Source organism: Sipha flava, unplaced genomic scaffold (genome assembly GCF_003268045.1).
Source record: "Sipha flava isolate LNK unplaced genomic scaffold, YSA_version1 276_pilon_pilon, whole genome shotgun sequence".
Lineage (NCBI taxonomy): Eukaryota > Metazoa > Arthropoda > Insecta > Hemiptera > Aphididae > Sipha > Sipha flava.
Window position 1 is genome coordinate 85,468 of NW_020272941.1, and position 25,561 is coordinate 111,028.

Genomic DNA, 25,561 nt, shown 5'->3' on the forward strand with positions numbered 1-25,561 from the left:
TATTCGCATACATTTTGCCTTTTTGAAATGGATACATAAAATCAATAGTACGAGACACGGTAAATGTTATCACAATTATTTTTAAAATATTTAAAATTATAGATTTATTGAACAATAATTTAAAATATAAAATAATATTCAATTACTTATAGCTTATAATATTAATAAGCTAGTTAATTAAATTTAATCAAGTGTGTTTAACTATCTATGTAAAATTATTATTGGTTGTAATCGTGTACTATTGTAGAATATATGTGTTTTAGTCAGGGTTGTAGTATAAAACACTTAATTATTTAAGTTTTAGTAGTACTGTAGTACTGTATAAAAATTAAATTCCTTATAAATAAAAATAATTTTATAATTTAAACTAGCGATAAATAAAGTAATATAAATTAAATATAGACAGTTGTGGTACTATTAATTTATTATTAATAATTATCATTATCATATCGTGGTTGCATTTATAGTAAATTAATTATACTTGTGATATTTATTACATTCTTAATATTTAAATATTATTAGATTGTACATGAACAATTAAATTATTAGTCTATTAGTTTAGTATTTTTGTTCAAATTACTTTACTTGGGTAATTGTTTTTTTATATATTATTTAATAACGAATAGAAGTATCAAAGGAAATAGAAAAATACTTTTATTTTATTTATAAAAAAAAATGTTATATTATATTTTATGTCTGTAGCAATATATTATTATTTTCTGTTTACATGGGTACCAATTCATATAATCTTAATAAAAAATATTTACATAAAATATCCATATAAAAATGAAAATAGAAAATTGCAAATAAAAACATTTTTTATAATTGATATAATATATACATATAATGTTTAAATACCTAATATATTTTTACTTAGTATGACAATTAAAAACTTAACTTAATGTATAAAATAGGAAGTATTTTTAATTTTAAAGAATAAATTTCAAATTAAAACTAGTTTAAGCGTTGATGCATTTTACGTATAACTTTTGGTTATTAATACTAATAATAATATAGTCAATGGTATAACGCATAAAACGTTTTATATTCTGGATTTAGTTTACACAATTAAAAATGAATTTATTGTTAATCCTTGAATTACTGTTTCTATTGTTATATTATTAGTAAAATAATAAAATTTGAAAAGGTGGTACTTTTCCAAATTTAAATTTAGTAATAAAGAATCACTAGATGCTTGAATATACATGAAAACGTATTATTAGTAGTTGTATATGTATGGACTCATCTGTATCATAAGAGTTAATTTGGTGGGTATAGAAGTTTCCAGTTTAAAAGTTTAATGACATAAAATTAGTATTTATTTGTTTAAATTTTTGTAAGGGACAACGAGTACTATTACAGATATTGACATTATTTTTTGTTTTCATTACGGTTATTAGTCCGTAAAATAAATTATATTATAAAAAAAAAATAGTGAATCGAGTACTAATTAGGTAGGTATATTATAATCGCAGACTACAGTCTTATCCAAAATTATTATGTAGTATAAATTTAAATTGAAGTTTAGATTCTTGTTCAAAAAGAAATTATGAATGGTCTTTCCATAACGACGTTTTGCGGTCAATGGAGTCAACATGATTATAATCAACCGCTGGCAGTTAATATGAATTGCGGATTTATGATGTCTACAGGCAGGGGCGTATTTAGAAATTTCTTATGGAGGTGGGGGACAAACAAAAAGTTCAAAGTATACATAGTTATAACTTTTCCATCTCAAAAAACTGTCGTTATTCATAACCAAATAATCAAAATACAAGTGTTTGATAGAAACATAATATTTTATTTCACAAATTTATAATAAAATATATTTATATAATTTAATATAATTTTTGTAATTACAATAACTGAAGATGTCTGGGGTGTTTATTAGCAAATGCATCAACTACATATTTAGGTTTTATAATTATTTCAGGGTGAATATTAAGCAATACTAATCTGTTTAATCGATGGTATCATATTATCATGATATATTGATATTCCAGTATTTCTCCGTATAACCGTGCGTGAAAAATAAGAGGGCCTACAATAATAAATAAAGTATAAAATACTGTGAATGGGGGGGGGCATGAGCCCCATGGGCCCACTCCTTAAATATACCCCTGTCTACGGGCTTACATAAATATAATAATTACGGTAAAAGGTAAAATTAATAATTATCTTTAGTATCGACGATTGACCATTGAGTAATGAGTTGTTTCAGAGATTTTAAATATGAAAATTAATCTTGAAAACACTTCAAAATATTATAGTTAATAGAATATTATAAACTTAACGAAAATTTTTAAATTTTTCACTGTTTGTAAATATGTCCGACATCCATTTTGTCAAAATCTACAGCAATTTTTGACAGTTTACACTAGCTGAGTTGAATTTCGTCCATCTGTTGATTCAAAAATTGTAATCTCTTAAGCACATATTATGTGTTGAACATGTTCAACATCAAAAAAGTTATAAAATATTAAAGAATACCCTATATAGTATTATATATACTAACTGATTTTTATCCACCTTTATTCGGGTTAGTTTTTAATTATTTTTATTTTTAAAATTAATTATTTATTATAAAAAAAAATTTATGATTTTAATTTAATTAAAAAATAATCGGTGCACAATATTTTTCGTTGACCTATTTTTTTTCTGACACAAATAAATTTAGTAGTTTCCCTACACGTGAGCATGCAACATATAGATGCGCATGAGAGAAACATGGATTTTCCAAGTCCAAGTCGAAAATTAAAACAATTTGACTCTAAGACTTATTTATGGTAACTGCAGAAGTCAAATTAATAGGGAATTGAAGCTTTTTTGAATTGCATTTCTCTTTCAACACGTTTGCATCGTGATTCTCTGGCATTGTCGGTCTGGCTCATGATTAGGCGTCCGGCAAAAAATTTACAATGAGCTAAACAACATAACATTGGAGTAAGATTCAATAAATATCTTCCTACTATAATTGTTTTTTCTCGCTACGCTCGAACTCAACAAATTTTAATTTATTTTTGTTTTTACATTTTTCCAAAGCTAATATTATCGAATTATTATTGTGTCCGTGTACCGTGTGACCGTTAACAACACTTGTCTAAATTTTTCAAAGTATTTATATTTGTTCGATTTTGATCAAGAGAACAAAAATGTATAAACTATAGCGGTTATACCTAGTTCTACTAAATCTCGTCATCAATATTTCAAGATTAAGATAAGAATAACTTAATTTAAATTGAATTACTATGATTTTTCGTGTTAGCGTAGTTTCGCAATCCATTGCAGACAAACCGTTGAACATAGGAGTTTTATATATAAAAAATGTACCAATATTATATGTGTAAGGCCAGTTGTTATCGAAGTATTCAATATTTTATACGATTACTAATATAAGGAAATAAAAATTTTCATTCCAGCGTAAAGACGACGCCCAAAGATGGGGGCGTGGGTAAGAGCAACCCCAGCAAGCGGCACCGGGAACGGTTGAATGCCGAGCTGGACACGCTGGCAAACTTGTTGCCATTCGAACACAACATCTTGTCCAAACTGGACCGACTGTCCATACTGCGGTTATCCGTCAGTTACCTGCGCACCAAAAGCTATTTCCAAGGTAAGCATCATAATAGTATTATCTCGTCGCGTAATATTAGCATAAACAAATTCAGTTTATTCAGTCTATCACGGATACTACTGCCTTCCGGGACACCAATTATTTTTAAAAAATTGTTATCTTTCAAAAACAAAAAAACAGAAAAATACAAATTCAGTAAAATTTTAGTATTGCGTTTGATCTTCAGTAACAAAGTAATTTGGTGCAAATAGTAGTAAGCACGATTTAATGTACGATTATATTGTCATGTTAGCCTTTATAATACATATTTTATCTATTCGTCTACGTCCATAAGTTCAAAAATGTAGTAATAATTCTCAAAATAGAATTGTTAAAAAATTGCATATGTTGACTTTTAAAAACCGACAGTGTTATAAATGTATTGAGTACGATGTATTTTAGTTATTGTACATACCCGAACCGAGTATTCAAAGACCCTGTGTTGCTGTTACAGTAATTTGGTCGTCTCACGACGAATTTCAAGTGAGCTTTTCATAGCCACCGTCGTTAATAATTGTTCCGGGTATTAATATTGAAATTGTCTAACTGAGGCGTTGACACGTCGCGTAACGGCAGCGACGTACATTTTATGCGCTCGCGCAAATCGCACGTGGCCACTGCCGTGCAGCGTCTGTGGCATATTTACGCGCGTGGTCGTCGTGCAGTACACAACGCGTGTATATGATATTGTACAGCAGTGCCGTGCCGGTGGTGGCGGCGGCGGCGGCAGCGGCAACGCGGCTGCGTGTCTGACGGATGCCGCAGACGCGCGTGTCGTGACCGAAACACTTTACACGCGACATTGGCGTTTTAAAAATAATCAGGACACGCGACCTTGACCATGGTCAACGGCCAGAATCCGTTCACCTGTATATGGATATAAGTGCGTGTGCGTGTGTCCGTGTGTCCGTGTGTGTGTGCGTATGCGTATATATTGTGTATATTTTCGTGTCCGAGAAACATCGCGTACCAAAGTGCATCGGTATTTCGGGTCGACCGCGAAACGATTTGTTCCTGTAACGAGGACAAGAGGGAGCGAAAAAACGACAGCAAAATATCGTATACCGCAACTCACCGTGCGCTGCGACTGCAAGACGTTCGTTCTCGTAGAATATAATATTTCATCGAACGCACGAGCGAGAAAAAAATATATGTTTACAATATAATATAATATTACGTTTCGCGCGTTTTTTATATGGATATGATCGATCGGGGTTGAACAGCACTGGGCGAAACACGTGTGTTTTTTTCCCGCGATTTATCAATCAAATCGATTGGATCGAATTTTTAATGTGTTTACATAGTAGGGTTGACACGAAAAAGCCCAGTTCGAAAAAATCCGGGCTGCTTTTCTGGGCTAATCCCATTTAATATTTAAAAAATCTCCATAAAAACCCGGGCTACTTTTCTGAGTTTAACTCGCTCATTATTTTGAAAATAAAAACCATAAAAACCCAATCTGCATTTCTGGATTAAATAGAAATTCAATTTTATTTTTTTTTAACTTTTATTAATTTTTAGAAAAATTTATCGCATAGGAAATATTTATTTTTTAAATTTAAATCATTTTCAGTAATGTGCTGGTCTGTTCAGAGTCTAGTGTCATAAATCAGTCAAAATTATTCATCTAGGGTGATAGTCTTAAAAGCCGCATCAATTTTGTGACTATTGGGTTCTTTTTTATTATTACTGGATTGCATCTAAAACAATAAGTGTAAAACATAAATACTTGGTTTTCAAAATTAAATTTTCATGAAAATGTTTAGCAAAACTTACTTTGTCAGCAGTAAGTTTGTGGATCTTACCATCTGATCCCAAATAAAATATTGAAAATCCTTCATGCCACCTGAATAATATAACACAAATTATAAATTAAAAAAAAAATAAATAATTATTAAATTATTTTTAGTTTACAAAATTGTATTATAAAAATGTATAAATTCAATAACCAAATACATTTTGGTGAGTTATTGTTTAACTTATCAATGATGACAAGGCAAAAGCGACTAAGCGATATTAGGGTATAAGCAAAATATATATGGCTGGATAGTAGAATACGAGCTCTATATGTTTGTCAAAGTCTTACTATTTATTGATAATTATATAAATTACAATATATAACAACAATAATAATTATATATTTTTAGTTTTAAAACTTTGTGTATATACGACATTTCTGTTCAGATTATACATATGAAGTCTAAACGACATTGTAGGGGGTTATTATTGCTTAAATTATAATCTAAACCTATGGAAAATAACTTAGTCTTAATTATAACATTAGTTAGTTTATTAAAAACTTGTAAAACACCTAAAAAAAAAAAAAGATACAGCCATTTGAAAGTAAAACCAATCAAACAAACGTTTTTGCCTTTCCAGAAAACCTTGAAAATGTCATTTAGTCCCTTTTTCCTTATCACCATTGATATATTTTATACAATTTTGAAAATTAAAATTAAATATAAGTTTACGTACGATTCAACATTTTCTTTAATAACTTGTTCCAATTTGAACAAATTGAATTTCCAAAACTTTAAGAATACTTTCGTCCCTGATATACCTTTGATTCTCCAACGGATTTTAATCGTTCCATCTTCTGGATGTTTGGTTATTTTTAGTATATCGAACTTAACGAAAGCATATTTTAAATGGCCAATAATACGTAATAGAGATATCATAGTCATGAAGTGTTCCGCTCCCCTAAAATGCCGTTTTACACAGTTAGAACAGAAAAATTACATTTTTATTTTTTTAAGACTTACACACTCATTTTTCCTCTGATATTGTTCTCAAATATAAGTCTTGGATGGTACAGACTATAATCCAAACCTTGTTTAAACATCGAAGGCAGCTATAATAAGAAAAAAACATATATATTTATTTTAATACATAAATAAACGGTTAAAGTTTCAACAAAAATAATGCTATTGACAAACTGACATCTTCTCCCAATCTAGTATATACATAATGTAGTTGATCTGCATTTGGCAGCCCCTTTTCAAGTGATTCGTCAGGTTTCCTGATACCACTAGACTTTGCTTTTGTGCTGTTTGAGCGTGTCAGAGGAAAACTACGATCATTGCTGTAATAAGTGTTGAACCATTCAACTGCTGCTGTAACTGACGGTTTATTGGGGACATAATGTCCAATGGAGTATAACGACTGTGATGGACGGAACACGGTGTCAACGAGATTCGATTTATACATAATTTCGACCTGAAAAGGTACGATCAATGATGATTATAGAACCAAAATACTCTTGAAGAAGTCGGTCGCCATTTCACGAAAACGATTACAACCTGTTGTAATTTGATCGGGTACTGTAGAACGGTGTCCGCGATCAGGGAGCCACCGTACGCCGACGTCTTTACCGTCGAGCCCATTAGGTAGTGAAGGCCGTTTCTGATTTTCATACAAATCTTGCGCACTGCGTTAGCCATTTTATTTCTCTGGAAAAAAAATAAATAAACAGAAGATAGGGTAAACGTGATACACCGACGACGGGACCGTCAGATGCGCGTGCGAAAGATGACGTGAAAATGAATTCCCGTCCGAGTGATATTGACTGGCACAAGCGATGTGATAACTCGTATCGTCGTGCACCAACAGTGTCAACGTGACGAGTTGAAGAAAAATGTCCCAAAAAACAAGAGACAATTTCAATAAATTATATGCAACGGAGTTTTGTAACTGCTATAGTGATAACTACTGTAGATCAGAACATTTGGAATATAATTAAATATTTAATGTACGTAACTATTAACTACCGACTATAGTAACCAGCGTATTTAATTTTAATATTTCAGCGGCGTATGTATGAATGTGAACAGATCCCCCATACATTTTCCGATGATTAAATAAATTTCGAGCTTCGCTGTAATATTATAGATACTTTTAATATAAATTTTAACGTTATTTATTTATTTTTTTTATTTTACCAAATATACTTAAAATACATCTTTTGCTACTATACTACTATTATACTTCTTATATAAAATATCAGTTATTAAACTGTTATAACAGTTATAAAACACACGTTTTTCTCAATTGGAGATTTACTCCCAAATCAATACCGGTCCTCTCAATTGCAGCCAATTCTTTTTCTAATTTTCATCAATATATTATTAAATCAATCAAACCTCAAATTTACGAGTAATCATACGACTCTCTCCTGTTCTCTCTCCTCATTTATATTGATGGCCAATTCACCGACTTGCCTTCTCACCAGCTCAAATTAATATTTACTAGCTTCATGGTCAATAATATCTTTTCTAATCCCCTCAACCTCCATTTTCCTAACTATAGTTATCTATACTGACGGATCAGTCTCTCAGCTATCAGCTGGTTACTCTTTTTAAATACCCGAGTGGTATGTCTCTTTCGCTAATAATCTCTCCCCCCACATCATCATCCTTTACTGCAGAGTGTTATGCAATTTACGAAGCCCTTTTGTTAATTTCAACTACAGACTCGGGAAATTACTTAATAGCCACCGACTCTATGTCTTGTTTACAAACCTTTGTTTCCAACCCCTTTAATTCCAAAATATCCCTTCTTGTTTTTCTTATTAAATCATACATAAATTATCTTAATCATTCTAATCGATTTATTCAACTTTTGTTAATTCCCAGTCACATTGGCATACATGATAATGAAGTGGCCGACCGGCCAGTCAAATATACCCCCATCACAATCCTGCCTTCCCCTGCTCAAGTATCTTGGACTGACTTTACCCCCTATTACACAGTCACATTTTTAGCCTTTGGTCCAACCAATGGAATAATTTGCCCGCTGATTTTGCTTTCAAATATAAAAATACTGTTCCTAAAATTTTTAACAATAAAACCTTGTTCAACAACCTAAACTTACTAATATCGACAGTTGTTCGCTTCAACCGTCTCCGCGTGGGTCACTCACTCTTGTTAGATCACGTCTATAAACTTGGTCTAAATGAATCTCCCCTTTGTACTCTACATCCCGCTGGAAGTACCTATAACCTTCAGCATCTACTGTTTCATTTTCCGTTCCTATATTTCGAACGCCTGAATTTAATCAACTCTCTTAGGGCCTTCAATATCTCTCTAAACCTTTTTTCCATTCTTAACACCAGCTCAGAAATCGTCATCAACAAAATAATCAAGTTTATTTTGGACGCTGGTTTTGTCATCTAACCAGAGTTGTTTCTTTTTGTATATTTTTTTCTTTGTTAATCATTCTTATTAAGTAATTGCAGTAATTAAGCGATATATGTGTATTATATAGGTGTAAACATTATTTGTAATAATTTCTTGTAATCGTTGAGCTAAAATGATTTTATACCAGTAGCTAATAAAAAAAAAAAACACGTAACACATGTACACTAATTAACTACTGTTTAAAAATTGTTTATGATATGGTACGTGATTTACGTTGAAACAGTTTGGTCACCCCGGATCCTTTACATCATGTATTATATTATTTATAAAACAGTATACGTGTATGACGGAAAATATTAACATATTATTATTTAATATTAACATATTATTATCACCACCGTATTACGTATGTGAACTCCGCTCACAAATACTAATGGATTACGTCGCGCATCATAGGCGCAACTAGGGTAAAAAATCTGGGGGGAGGCTACAGCCTTCCTACCAAAACTTAAAATAATCTGTAGATTACCCATACTCTATGTACCATTTTTATATATTTTAGATTCTGAGCCAAATTGGACTTACTGCAATGTGTCTTTTTTTGTATGTGACACTATTGTGAGTTAAGTGTGCTGTATGTGGTATGCCATGTATAACATAGAATATTTATAGGGGACTTAGCCCACCTAGCCACCCCTAGTTGCGCCTATGTCGCGTATCAATTTTTTCCACGTTCATACTTCTATTTTCTTTGCTTCTATTTTAATTGTATCAAAAGATGTGACAGACCATGATTCACTTACGTACAACAACATATTAATGTTACAAAGAAATGATTCCAGATACTAAGTGTATATATTCTATAGAGAGATATAAATTCTTTATGAAAAATTGCAATGTGTCTACGCTCATCCAAGAAGGAAATCAAAATAAACTGATATCGTCCGTCGATATAACTTACGTTCGATTTTAAGTTGTGTTATATTTCACAGGTTCTATCATTGCCAGTTCGGCAACGATTTAAGTCGAGTAGGAATTCTATACATCATACCGAACATTTTTTTCAATTAATATGATATTCTACTAATGATTAATAAATACATTTAAAATAAGACTTGGGTTTATGGCTTACTGCTCAAATTTATCTACTCATTCGGATCTCAAATAGAAACTTTCAATTATTATTTTTTTTTATGAAGCAATACTCATATTTCAAAAAGTATTTTTTTTTCAATTATATATTTAACGGTGGTTTTCATATTTTAATAACTATCTTCGAAATGTGGTAAGAACTACTAGTATTGGTAGTTAGTAGGTATATAAATTACATATTATATTGATAACATTTGGAAGAAATTAAAATAACTACTATTTTTTTTCCGATTTGTTTGAAATCCGTTCGACCTATAAGTGTATCTTCATATCACCTATCGTATCCATAGTAATATAATGTGATTTAATAATATGCGAATTTATAAGAATCGCAAACTACCATCGCGTCGTGAGTTACATTCCTTCATGCTGCAGAGTGTTTCACATTAGATGTATGCATTAGGTCAGATCTTATTTTGTTGACTTGCTTAAATCGATCCATCTTAACGATTTTATAAAAACATATACTGAAATTAATATTTAATAGTATTCTTAAGTATTAATTATTTAGTTTTTTAAATTACATATTTCGACTATATTAAAACATGCATATAATAATTGTATCATCTTTATAATAGGGATGGGCATGAAATCCGAATATCTGAATTATACGGATATCCGGACATTCTTTTACGGATTTGTCGAAGAAGTATCCAGATTATCCAGATTTATGAATTTGCTTTTTGTATAACATATAATTATTTTTAATTTCTAGTAAAATAAATTATTTTGTTTTATTGTTACAACAAATTAATATTATATTTTATAAATTTCAATTTACTTATCATGATTTAAACAGTTTTTATAATGTATTGTTAGTTCCCTAAATTACAGTTTATTAAATCATCTTATCTTAACTACATTATCTTTGAATGATTATTGAATAAAATTTTCTGAAGATAAGTTGAATATATACTACAATACAATATAAGAATGATACAATAATAATTGTTATTGATGTAATTATTTACAAGGACAAGTTTTCTTACAATTATCAAATGAAAATTATCTTTAAGTATTAAAAAGCATCATGTGGAGATATATTGTGGGAATAGTATTTGTAATTAAACAGAAAAAATTAATTTATTGATCCAGATAATTCGGATTATCGAATTTCCTAAATCCGGATCTGATAAGTCCAAATAATTTCGGATTTTTTAAATCTGAATCGTGATATCCGATTGAGCAAGGTCGTTATCGACCGACTTTTTTGACGACTAAATTGAGCACGGTAAAAAAAAATATTGTGTACAACGTTGTCAGATATTAGTATGTATTGTAGATTACTAATAGGAAACTAACTAACTATTAGTCGAAAAAAAATTTCGCTATCGATTGATGGGTATCACGTAAGTTTAAAATAACTTTGATAGATAGGAAACCAGATTTTTAACTACAATGATTGCACTGTTATTGTATGTAACTACGCTGTAAATAATAACCAGTCTGTTCTGTTGTTTCGTGTGCTTGTGTTGTATTCCTAAATAACATATATTTTGCAAATTGAAATGGATAAAATAATGAAATAAAAATTATTTTATCTGAAAGAGGCAAAGAGTTAGCTAATGTCGAAGTTTTCAAGTATAGGTGTTTTAGGATTTAAAAAATGGTGAATTATTGAAATATTCTACGGTACAAAACGGCAACGTCGCACTCATTTTTGTACTCATTCGTGTGGTTTTTTAGTTTGTTTTTTTTTTTTTTTTTTTTTGTTTCGGGTTCCAGCCAATTCGGATTACCCATCACTACCTTGTACAGTGTCTATTTACTATAGATACTTAATCGTTTACCTTTTTGTATTGTCTTAGAAATGGTAAAACTCACAACCTTTTTTTTTTTTTTTGTAGAAACGTATAATCTTCTCTGCGGTAGCTAACCTGTTTATTAATTTTCTGTACTTGCGATGTATATAACTATCGACTCTTACTATTCCTACTCAAATAAATTTTAATGAGATAATTGGATGTAAATTCGTCTGCTACGATATGTTTACTCGAATATTTGTTATACGATTGCAATATATACACACACACACATACACACACACACACACACACATGCGCGCATACACGCACACACACAATATTCTCACGTTTATGCAGTTTAATTAAACAATAAAACAAAACTATTATTTTCCATTGTGCAGCGTACGTATACTCTTAGATTTGTATGATGATGAAGTAGTTAACTTATAGAATGTTAAGTATTCATTTATATACGTACATAATATTATTAATTATCGTAGAGGTGTTAATTATATGCATTCTCATTATTTTATAATTTTGTTATATTGTTTTTCCACTGCTATCCGCATTATCGTATGTAAATATTATGCAAAATAAATAAAAATAGGATTTGAATCTCACTTGAAAAAGCCACTTACAAATTTAGCATAACAAAACCACCGACCAAACATGCTCACACACACCCTTAAGGTCGTAATGGTTCGCTGGAGTACTTATATATATTAATAAGACTCATCATGTTCGGCTCGTAGTTTTATTGTCCTATAATACACTATATTTTATATCACAGATATGTATAAATTTAATTGCAAAAAAAGTTTATATTCATATACCATATACGAATATTATTTTTGGAATTATATAAATGTAAATTAACATTGTCGAAATAAGTTCAAATAAGTTATAATCATTAGTTGTTAACAAAACTTAGATATTGTTGCATGAAAAATAAATTCATATATGTGCTTTGGTTAATGTTTATTAAAATTGTTAAAAAATATTGTAAATCATAAATTTAGAACATACAAATGCAATATTGTAATAAAACATAATATTATGACCGAACATATATAGATCACTTAAATAATTAGCATATTTTATTTATACATATATCTATATGCAATAACATTTAAAATATTACCACTTAAACTAAGTAGAAGTCAGAGTTCCAATTTGATAAAAATTAAAAATACTCTTCTACTCGTAAATTAAATAATCATATTACCCAAAAAATCAAAAAATCCGTGAATAATAAATTACACCGTTTCCATAATCAATGTCATATTTTCGTAAACGTGCAATTTAAGATTGTTTATATATACGTACCTACTTAACAAAATTTTATTTGCTTCTATATTCCATAACCATCAAGTATATATCTTTATATCTTAATATATGCATAGTACAATATACAGTAATATTTTATCATGAAATAAATCGTATTTTTCGTAAGGCTAATTATTTATTAGCCTTCCGTTATTAGTCATAACACTAATAATGCTATAACGTATCATGTATTCTCTATAATAATAATAATAGTATACCATTATCTATGTCAGTGTTTCCCTACTTCTTTTACCTGCGGAACCTTAGCAGGAGATTGAACGTTTTGTGGAACCCCAATATTTTTTCTATAATATTAATACAGACATATGTTTTGTATACTTAAATGAGTGGGTTACCGGACACTTCCAGCACAAGAGTGTCATAAAAAAAACAAGATGGCTTTAAAATTTTATTTTGTTTATTACTATTACAATATTATAAATGTACTCGTACATATCAAAGCTTAAAATTTAATATTTATCTCTCATTACCTCTAAGATAGATTCAATGAGAAGATCGAAATCTTTTCATAACTGTTTTTAAATTTGGAGTTATTCCTGAAAGTTGGATTCGTAAGTCCGGAGCCGCGTTCAGTTGATTTTGAAACTTATTCTTAGTCTTTGTATACGCCAAAAAGCTACAAACTACGCACCACACATCGGGAAATGTGTCAATTCCAGTTCTATATTGAGTTCTATGTTCAAATCAAAATATTGCTGATGAATTTATATTTTCCCAAATTTCTCACGGAACCCTTCGCTCAAGCTCACGGAACCCTTCGCTCAAGCTCACGGAACCCTTAGGTTCCGCGGAACACCAGTTGGGAAACACTGATCTATGTCACGAGTCATGAAAATAATAATTAAATTATTCCGTACTCAATGTCACACATTTTAATTTATAAATAAATCAGTAATGACCTCATGCATCAGTAGATCCATTAAATAAGGTTAACATAAAATATTGTTTACATTATGCGTATTAACTATGTTATACAAAAAAATAAAGTTAAGTTTCAAAACGCATTTCTCTGTGTCAACATATATATGGGTAATCATGTTTCCAGACTCCAATATGCGTGGTGGAAACAGCAGCAACAGCTAACTATAATACGCTCGGGCGATTTATACACGTATAATAATTATAATACAACATATGTGTACTCCCTGAGTCACACCACACACTCGCGGGCGCGTTGTTGTACCTATCTGTTGTGTAGCACGTATAGAGGTGATGAAGCGAAGGAAAAGCGTGTCGCCGTGTTTTATTACGCGTGGGAAGATTTAGATTAGAGAACCGTATATACATTATTAAATATTTAAATATATCTATATGTGTGTACGCGAAGGAATACGGGGTGCGACCGGGGCGCGAATTGCAGATGCAAAATTAAATCCGATAACGGGGCGAACATTAAACAACTATAAATATGCCGGACAATTTATTACCGTTGAGAAGGTCCCCTGTATTCGCTACCGTGTGCAGTGCGCACTGTGCACGCCGATTGAAGATATTGTTTTTATTTTATTTTGTATTCTCATCTATATATTTTATACGGGCGCGTGTGTGCGTGTGTGTACTTTTTTAATCTCTTTCTCTTACTCTATCTCTCTCTTTACATTCTTTTTGTTTGTATTATTATTATTATTATTATTTAAACGAACTGAGGACAGCCCCAGATGTCGGATACCGATACCCCCGAAGCCACGAAGCCAGTTTTTGCTTTATAGCCAGCATGCGATAAACACACCTTAAATCAATTACGGCAAACACTTGCTGCAAAGGTGTTGCCCAGTAATTACTGTATCCGCCGAGTTCATCTCACCAACAGTGAAGGGTCTACCGAGATGAAGGGGAGATGAGGGAAAGAAAGTACACACGCCGTTCCACACTGCCATATTATATATGTGTTTGTTTTCTGCACCTGAAACGTTGAGAGCCAGTATATAAAATAGGAGAGAGAGAGAGAGAGAACAGTTAGAGTGAGAAAAAACGCATTATAGCAATTCGATAGTCTGACCGATAATGCTCTGAAACTGTTGTTTACGAACCAAACGTGAAAAAAATACAACACACATACACACAATGACATTACCGGTTACCGGATAGCGTTTAAATAATTATTATTCGTTTATTGGTAAATGTGTTGTCTCAGCCAAACGTCCGGGTATCCGTGCGAAACAATTACATTTAGCAAACCTCGCGATGTGTAGCATATACTATACATTATTATGTGTACATTTATATCTATTATACATTCTATATATGTATACTTGCTAAAAGTTTTAAGAACAAAGATAATTTAATGTTATGAACAACTTTTACGTTGAACAATTAATCTTAAACGGATATTTTTAACGATTGAGGTGATAACAACAAAATTCACTCCATAATTTGTGTATAGCTATAAATTAAAATATCCTTAAGTATATATACAGTATTTAATTGTAATGACATTAAAACAATATAAGAGTGTTTTTATCGTAATCATTCTTTTTCTTCTATTGTTTTGACAAGTAACAAATCAACCGATTTTGTTTTTAGATAAATAAAATTAAAAGCAAATTAAGGAAAAAGTATAGATACCTTAACGAATTACATATATAATTTGCATTGCATAAAATATGCTTTATAATTCTTGGAATTAAAATTTTATCTTGATGTACAGTTTTAAAATACAAATAAAGAAGCTAGTTTTTTTTTATTTTACGATTAAATTGCATTGTATTCGTAAGGGAAATAAATTGCATTTAAAATGCGTTTCTCTTTTAATTGTCTGTCCTCGAGTTTGTCGACAACCATTAACGGTCATTGAAGGTGGTCGATATAAATATTTATTTATTTATACGAAGAAATGTAAAAATTATGATTTTTAATTACTTAAATAACAGCAATTTTAGTTTCTCTAATTTTTTTTCACATAGGATAATAATTATTTTTAAACTTTGGATTGCAAAATTTTAGTTTTCTATGTTCAAATCTCTCGGATGAATGTAATTAACTTATTTTATTTATTTTTAAAAAAGTAACGACTTTATTTTTAAAATATGTTTATGAAATACTTAATTTATATTTATAAAGTAGCAATTATTTAAAAGAATATATTATTTTTACTATTAAAAATACTTATGCAAATTAGTTAAATGCATTATAAAATAATTAATAAGTAATGACTAATTACATCAATATTATTATGATTATAATGACACAATTTCAAAATAGTTTTCAATATTGTCGATTTTTACTGTTCAAGAATAACATAATTCTTTAAACATTCGTTTTTGTCTTTTATATAAATCTATATCTGTATATCTAATGTAATGTAGTGTATAAACAACTAACAAGAATAACTCAAAAAACAAGAAAATATGATTTAAGGATGTTAAAAGATAATAACATAAATACAGTCTACACATTCTACATCAATGGAAAATTAATAATAAATCTACCATTTCCAAATGATACTATTGAAGATAAATGGTATAAAATAAAGAATGTAATACATGAAGCAGCCAGCAACACTTTGAAAAAAAACTTACCAGAGCCTAAGAAACAATGGATAAACGGTATCATCATAAGACATATTTAAGACAGAAGAAAGTATAAAAATGTCAAGGATAATTGTGGAATACGGAGATATAAAGAGCTAAAGAATAAAGTTAATAGAGAAGCGAAATTCGCAAGAGAGAAATGGTTAAAAGAAAAGTGTTATAAAGTGAATCAATTGCTTAGAAATAATAGGATGGATCAAGCGTTTAACATAACTAAACAGCAAAATATGAGATATGGATGGAAATTTGGTATTGGACAACGACAAAATAACAACAAGATAGAAACAATATCTTGAAATTTTATACCAAGAAGGAGAAACAGCCAATCTCAATAATAATACGAGATAATAATCCAGATATGCAAGGGAGTCATCTTAAGAGACGAGTTCAATAAAACTTTGTAGCTAATGAAAACATGAAAAACAGTAGGTATAGACGACATAACATTCAAAATCCAAAATGTGAGTACAAAATTACAAGATGAGTTATTTAAATTAGTTAATATACTACGGGAGAGATCTCCAAAGATTTCAAGAGCACTATAATACCTATACCTAAAAAAGCAACGTCTGATAAATGTAATGAATTAAAAACGACAAGTTTAATGGCACACGTAGCCAAAATCCTAATTAAAAATAATATGCATTTGAATTGAGAACATAGTAGAAAAAAAGTTAAGCAATGATCAATTCGGATTCAGAAGGAACAAAGGTGCTAGAAAGACAATTTTAAGCTTATTATTATATTATAATATTATTATAAGTTACAAATCTTAATGAATTGATGTTAAGATAATTTTAATACCTAGTAAATATAACTTTAAAATCGATGTCTGCAAAATGTCTCTAACATTAATGCAGAGTCTTAAATGTGGAAAATGTCACTATTGCTCATCAGTTGCATATCGGAACTCAAATGTGCGCAAATAGTCTTAACAAATATATTACCTTGCACTTACAACAATATGAATAAGTAAATAAATTTATTATATAATAACAAATTTTATAAGAAAAAAATGATATTTACATTTTTTTTTTTTTTTTATTGTATCTATAATCTATGAAAGCAAGGCCTGTCCAACTGTGATGAGAGCGCGGGGCACGCTCGCTCTCCTCTAGGGACGGCCTTGCATTAATGAGTTTAAATATTATCAATTTTGCTCTGTCTTGCAACTATAGTAGTATAGGTATACCTATTGAATAGAAATACACCTAATTTTACCTAATTTTTGTATATTATTATATTAATTATCAATGTATAATTTATTTTAATCTGAAATAGAAATAATCACCCAAATGAGGTTGAATTATTTATACTGTATTCTATGAAAAACATTACTACAAATAATAAGGGTGTAAACAATATAATGTATTGAAATTATTACATTTTTTTTTCGATATTCTAGAAAATTTTAAGTTTTGTTGGTTATAAGTATATATTAGGATCGAATGTAACAATAAAGTAAATAATGAAAGAAGTATGAGATTATTAGTTCGCTTTCTTTTACTGATATTATTTATTTCAAACTCTGGCTTAGAACTGTTTTAAAAGTCTTACAAGACTGTCTTTCAAATACTTTCAGAACTTATATTTGAGTAAGTATTTTTTTATAATGTACATATAGTTATCTGTATATAATTACTTACATAATTATTTCTACTATTTGATAATAATATATTTTTTGCATTTATAAAAAACAATTATTTGTGAGCATGACGAAACGCGAGTAAGACAATAAATATAATTAAAAACATGATGCAACTATAAAGTTACAAAATATGTATCATGTTCAAATTTATATTATATTTTTTAAAAATCACATTTTTAATGTATCTACAAAATTTTTTAAATATATTTTACACAATAATATTTTAAAAATTGTTTAGATTGTTTTTATTGAATTATATTTTACTTGTACCTAGTGAAATAACGTAATATATAATATTATGCATCATTTGATGAGTATTATGACTTAAGTAGGTCTCATTTAAATTGAAAATGATTAACTGTCGGTATAGACATCAAAGGGGTACCGTACGTAGTGTCTCGTAGTCAGTCATATAAGTCAATAGAATTTGTCTGTCGTAAACAAGGGAGAACTATGAAAGTACTAATTATTATCGTTCGTGCACATTTTTATATGGGCAATAAAAGTAGAGTAACAACTGTCTTGGGCCAATTTTCTACATTAATCCCGACCATCAATAATATCAGAAATACTTTTTTTATGATGCAACTTTATCTTATTTTTTTACTTATATTATGAGTGTGGTAAATTAGTAAAATATACATACTATTTTTGGAACTGCAAAATAAATTTATTTTTAATAATTAATTAAATTAGATCTCCTTGTCATAGGTAAAGTTGTCACATTTTCAGAGGCAAAAATACGAGTACGTTTAATTGAACTATTCTGAAATAACCGGTTGTGATGAGAGGTCATTACCATAAATAACATATAAAATTACCAAACACGTATGAAAACATCTAGATATCAATGATGACATGCATAGTTTTGGGGGAGTTATTTCACATGTCTTTTTGAAGTAAATCTCAATTGATTTATAGATTTTGTTTGATTTTTTTAAAAAAAATTTTGACGAATTAAAATATATCATATTTTTTTATGCATTTTATACTTATAAGAAACCACATTTTTGATTTTTAATGACTTCTACTTTGAATAGTTATGCGAAACTCGAACGTTTCAATATGTTAAATTGTATTCATATTTCATTTTATTTTTATTCCTGTGCGGTACACAGTACAATGTAAATCTATGAATTCACAAAAATCATACTAATTCAAATGTTTGATGTATTAAATCATTACAGGATATTTTTTATACTCATGGACACCTACATAAAATATTTTTTACATTTTTTTCTATCTTTTTTCTCTCGAAGTTATTAAGTTAGGTTACATATATTTTCGTTGATATAAATATATAAAACGATCTAAAATCGGTTTTATTCGTATGTAATAAATAGGTACCTATTTGTAGAATGACTCAATTTATTAAATACTTAAGATTTTCGTAACGATCACAACAGTTATTATTGGTCATTGAAATCGTCTAGTCACGAACGCCTCTGATTACATGCCCAAAGGGTATATTGTACAGTTATACTATTATGTATATTATATGATACTTATCATAGTATGAATTTAGCGTGCAGATACAAAATGACGTGTTCCCCATCGTCACGTCGTTGGTGCGGGATATAATAAAAACAATATAAACACCTTTGCACTCATCCTACATAAATAAAGTCGTGTAGACATTTTCTGTAACCCTTTTCGACGAAGGAGAAAAAAAGCGCTTCTATTTGATTTGTTGCTTGTATTTTTTTTAATTTATTTATTTTTTTTTTTTTTTTTTGTTAACTGGCCAGCAAAACCTTTGTAAACTTAATAACCGTACACTTTCTTTGGGCAGGTAAAAAGCGTTGTAGTTGGTTGAGTTATAGGTTCCGTATACCTATAGCGGTGGCGTGCCACCCATTATCCAGATTGCGAAATCGTCAGTGGCGGGTCTGGACGCAGCAAAAGGTACGGGGAGAGCTTTATATACATATATACGTATATGAATATTATGAATAAGACCGATGGTCGCGTCATAAAAAATAATATATGTATATAGTACCGGACCGGGAGGAGGTGTAGGGAAACGAACAAAAACGGGGTGCCGTAAATTTAATTTCCATAAACCTGCATGATATATATTTTATTTATATATAAGTGTATGAGCCTTTTTCTGCGTGTATTATTCCCCACCCCTTCTACATGTGCCACGTGCACTTGTATATTATATACTTTTCGTTATTATTATGATTATTATTATAATGCGTTGTACCCTCATCGCGCGGCAGGGTTTTTGACGATTTTCCGGTACCGCCACCACTGCTGAGGTCGTCGTGCCATTATGTTTTGTATAAATATATATATATATATAGGTTTGGGGGAAAACGTATTGCGGTAAGGTACGAGGGGGTGAGAAAGAGTGAAAGAGAGTCGTTCGCCCGAGTGCGCGCGCGCACCGCACCGCACCAATGGGGCGTCGCCAGGCGGCATAAAAGGATCGCGTGCCGTTCGCGGTTTCGCCTGTATTACAATTTATGTATACATGTATATAAATATCTCCGGCTGGCGTTGTATACAATATATATATATATATATATATATACATAAAAGCAATGTAGTGGGGAAAAAGGGGGCGCTAGAAAGTCGTGTATTGATCATTGGGAGCTTTGTGTTCGTGTATATGTGTGCACAGGTAGATATTGTATATATTTATAGATTAGTGTGTGTGTGTGCGGTTCCTGGCCGTGCCGTTCCGCTCTTTTTGAGGTCAGGCCTCCCCTTCCCAAGCCCGGGACAGACGCCCCACGATTGATTTTTCACGAATGCTATACTACGTGTATATACAGACCGGTGACGACTTCGTAGGTACGCAAGTTTTACGTTGTGTTTACATAAAAAAAAAAAAAAAATACGATAATATTGTCATAAGTTCACCGTACGAATGTGTTGTACTACATTATAATGAGACCATGAGACCGAAACTTTTGTAAAAGGATGCCAAAATAATACTTCGTCCACGTAAAAACCAGAGATTTTATGGCTCGCAGTATATCACACGATATCCACGTGTATAAAATCATGAGCTAAATGGAAATTGTAATTCCATTTCAGCAACCATCATGGTTTATGTATACGATAGTTTTGTATACTGCGTGAAAACTTGCTATTATTATTATTATTATTATATGACACTACGACAAAATTTACGCACGTGTTCCCGAAAATAAAACTACCCACGTGTTAATATTTTTATATGTGTATAAGTAATGAGTATAATAAATGAATAGGGATGGACATGAAATCCGAACATCTGAATTATCTGGATATCCGGATATTTAAATCTGGATTTGAATCAAATTCTTATCCGGATTTATGAATTTTTTTTATATAACTTATAATTATTTTTAATTTGTAATAAAATAAATTATTTTATTTTATTGTAACAACAAATTAATATTATATTTTATAAATTTCAATTTACTTACCATGATTTCAACAATTTTTATTATCAGTATTATTTGTTACCAAAATTACAATTTATTAAATTGTTGAGAATACTTTATACCTCTATGACTTACAGTGTTATGACTAAACACCCAATTACCTTATCTTAACTGTATAACCTTTGAATGGTTATTGAATAAAATTTTCTGAAGATAAGTTGAATTTATACTACAATACAATATAAGAATGATACAATAATAATTGTTATTGATGTAATTATTTACATGGACAAGAGTTTTCTTACAATTATCAAATAAAAATTATCTTTAAGTATTAAAAAGCATCAAGTGGAGGTATATTGTAGGAATCACAGATATATATATATATATATATATATTAAACTAGATAGCCGACTCCTTTCAATCATTGAAGTCTGGCAGCCATATGCAGTTTGGACAATGTTTACATTTTGTTATCATTATTGATCATAGTAATTAGTAACTGATTATAAAAAATCGAATTTCAAATATTTAATTTTTATTATTATATTGGTCAAAAATTAATATTTATTATTGTATAACACTCAAGTACCATTACTGATTAATTATTTTTTCACTGAATCTACATCCTGTAGATTTTTTACCTTTATTTTTAACAATATTTTAGAATATTTACAAAGTTGTACCATCAAATTTTTCCATTAGTTAGTCCTCTGCTTCTTTTTCAATTAAATTCTTATTTTTCAATACTTTTAATAAATCTTTTAAATTTTTGATTGAATATTCTTGCCATTGAACTCCTTGTTGTAATGATCTAATTGTTTTCTTCAATTCAGCTTTAGATGGAGAAAAACTAGGACGCTTTGGTAGATTTATATTAAATAATGGACGGGCACATGATACTTTAGGTAGAGCGATTAATAACAATGGTGCTGATGAATGTCGTGTTAATAAGATAAATTCTTGAATATTTGAGGTTGATTTAAGCGGTGAAATTATTTTGACTGAAGTAGTATCATCATCAATAACAGAATCACTATCATTACGTATTTCTAAAAAAACATTCTTATGTAAAATCTTAATTTAATTTAATAATAATTTCAAATAGGTATCAATAAACATTTTTTAATTATATAAAAATATTTATAAATTACCTGGTTCATTAATTTCAGTACAAGGAACATTAGAGCTGCATCCAGCTACTTGAAATGGGTCAACCTCAAAACACTGCATTTTAGCTTTTGTTATAATGTTTTGTTATAATGAGTAGTTTGGGAAAATTGAAGGGAAAACTGTTACCTTGAGTTTTAGCAAATAACTACCACTGCAATTTTGTTCAAAATCATTTTGATGGAAATGATCACTATATACTTTGCTATATTTGGTCGGGATAAACCCTTTGCAGCCAACTGCATTAACCCATTGTTACGTTCTTTCTGCATTCTTCAGTGGGAACTATTTTTTTAGTTGAACCTATTTACAAAAATCCACTTAACAAATGATAATTTAATATGTATAACATAATATATTTTGTTTTAATTGAAATAACAAATTACTGAGAATAGTTCAGCCACTAACTTCAAATGAAAGATAATTGATTAAATGATTTACTTTTATCAAAATATACCTAAAACTATATGTATAGTTTAACACTTCTTTAATAAGTTCCATATTATATATTAAATAAATAAAATTACTATTGTGTACCTAAAATATCTAATGATTACTTATGAGAAAAAGTGTAGTTTTCGAGATCCTGGTTTTGACCGATTTGTACACAAATACACACTGCAGGTGCACACCATAATGTGTTTGGATATAAAAACTGTACAGTAAATATAATTCAATAAAGTTATAGCAAAACATAAGTCGACCCTCGAGTCACGAAAGTTTACCGTTAATCAAAAAGCAATTTGAATTTTGATTAATTGATATCACGAGGATTGATAACATCCATATTTTGTAAACATTGCCTGCAAATTGCGACCAGACCTCATATTTGTATGTATGGCCTATACATAGTCGGTCCCTTAAATATATCCGCGTTTTTCGCTAAATACAAATCACACATTATGTGACCATTGACCGCAAGACAATAGTAAAATATTTATCGTTTTCAAGTTTGTTCGCTCGTATATCTATAAGATTGAATATGCATTCAATATTTATCATCGTTTCAGAATACTCAAATATTTCTATAGTAATGGGTACACTTTTTATAAATTTTTTTATAAATTACGTCGATTTCCCAATTGTAGGGTGTGGTTTATATACACATACATACTAATATTATTCAAAAATTAAAGTTAATCCTACTAGACGTGTGGTGTTCCTTATTTTATCGTCTTAATTTTACCGAAAATCTTTTGTCTCCGGCTATAGCGCAGTAACAAAAAGAAAAAAACCTATGTGTGTGTATTATATTATTCAAAAACTACCGGTTTATGGTTAATCGCGGTCCGATAGAGGTCCAGTGGTTACGGTCGTGTTGGGTTTCCGTTCCGCGTGGCAGAAAAAACCAGTCTTGGTAGGGTGCTTAGGTGAAAAAATATAATATATTCGCCAAAACCAAAGAGATAATCCGTCACAGGTAACTCGATACGATAGTGTTACCCAGACTGCCTTGTCACTGGTTGTCTTTTGAAACAATTGGAACGACGGGTTCTCGTTTCATCGCGCCCCGGCTACTACTCATCTTTGGGTACCATATTATTACAATAACGAATTATTGCCAATTTATTAAGGTTTTAATTTATTCAATTTTTTTATGTAATCTATGTATAAATGCTGAGTGAATATTGAAAGTAATAACATTTTGTCAAATAAGCCTTGCACGTGTGATGTCTGTACATAACACTTACACAATCTTTATTTATGAATTAAGATTTTTGATTCATATATAAATATAGATTATAGATTTATTGATTAAATAGAAATAAATTAATAAATTTTATTGTCACGACGAAAAAATGAATAAATTTAACTTATAACAGCAATTTATGTAAAAAAAAATTCAAATCATTAAATATTAGACAAATATATAAAACATTATACTATATAATGATAATAAATTATATGGTAAAAAAAATATGATAAATAATGTAAACAGATATATATTTCAATTATTGAAAAAATAAATAATATGATATATATATATATATATAGCTTCTTGTGTTGAAAGACTAAATAATAATTTATTTTATTGTTAACATTTGATATCCTATAAATATTATTTATCGTGGATACCATGTATTCATCATAACTAAAAATATTTATTAGATTTAAATGTTCTTTAGTTAAAGGTCAGTTTTATTCAATTTTATTTTTTCATTTTAAACATATCGTGTTAGTCTGTCAAATATAATAATTTAAGTGTCTATATAATATTGTTATGTACATATATTTTATTAAATTATAATTGTATTGCACAAGAATGAGTAAAATGATATTAGAACAAAAATAACTAAGAACAATTGTAATTTTATACCCAAGCATTTTTAATTGTTTTGAAAATATTAAACAACATAAGGTTCTTTTACTGTATGAATATAATTTATAGATTTTTAACTTAAATTAAAATCTATTCGTTCATATGAAATTCCATAGTTTAAATATTAATTTAAAAAATCAAAACTGCTATAGTATAAACACTGTACATTATAAACCATTTATATATGAAGAATCACTTACTGCATGTTTAAAAATGATAAAATTCGAATTTAATATGTAATTCTAGTATTTTAATTAAATTTTAGTTTTTCGAATTTTACCAACATAAGAATATCATTGATTCCGCTTGGGTAAATATAATATGTGTATAATATTATATACATTTCATTTGAAGTAAAATTAACATATAGTATAAAATTACACGATGAAATATAAAATTATAATAAGAAGTATATATATTTATTTCATATCATATTTAACAGCAGTCAATCGATATATTTAAGAATACATTTTTAAGAAAATAATGTACCTAGGAAATTTTGAAAATTATAGAACTGATTT

The 25,561-nt window shown here is 29.3% G+C and overlaps 1 protein-coding gene across 5 annotated transcripts in view; it reads left to right on the forward strand.

The window, feature by feature from the left end:
* Window positions 1–25,561, forward strand: part of LOC112685429 (aryl hydrocarbon receptor protein 1-like) — a 69,155-nt gene that overhangs the window by 16,825 nt on the left and 26,769 nt on the right. For all 5 annotated transcript variants that reach the window (XM_025557302.1, XM_025557304.1, XM_025557305.1 and 2 more), the window contains one exon: window positions 3,420–3,613. In XM_025557302.1, the coding sequence (XP_025413087.1) occupies window positions 3,420–3,613 (194 nt within the window). The remainder of the gene's footprint in view (window positions 1–3,419; window positions 3,614–25,561) is intronic.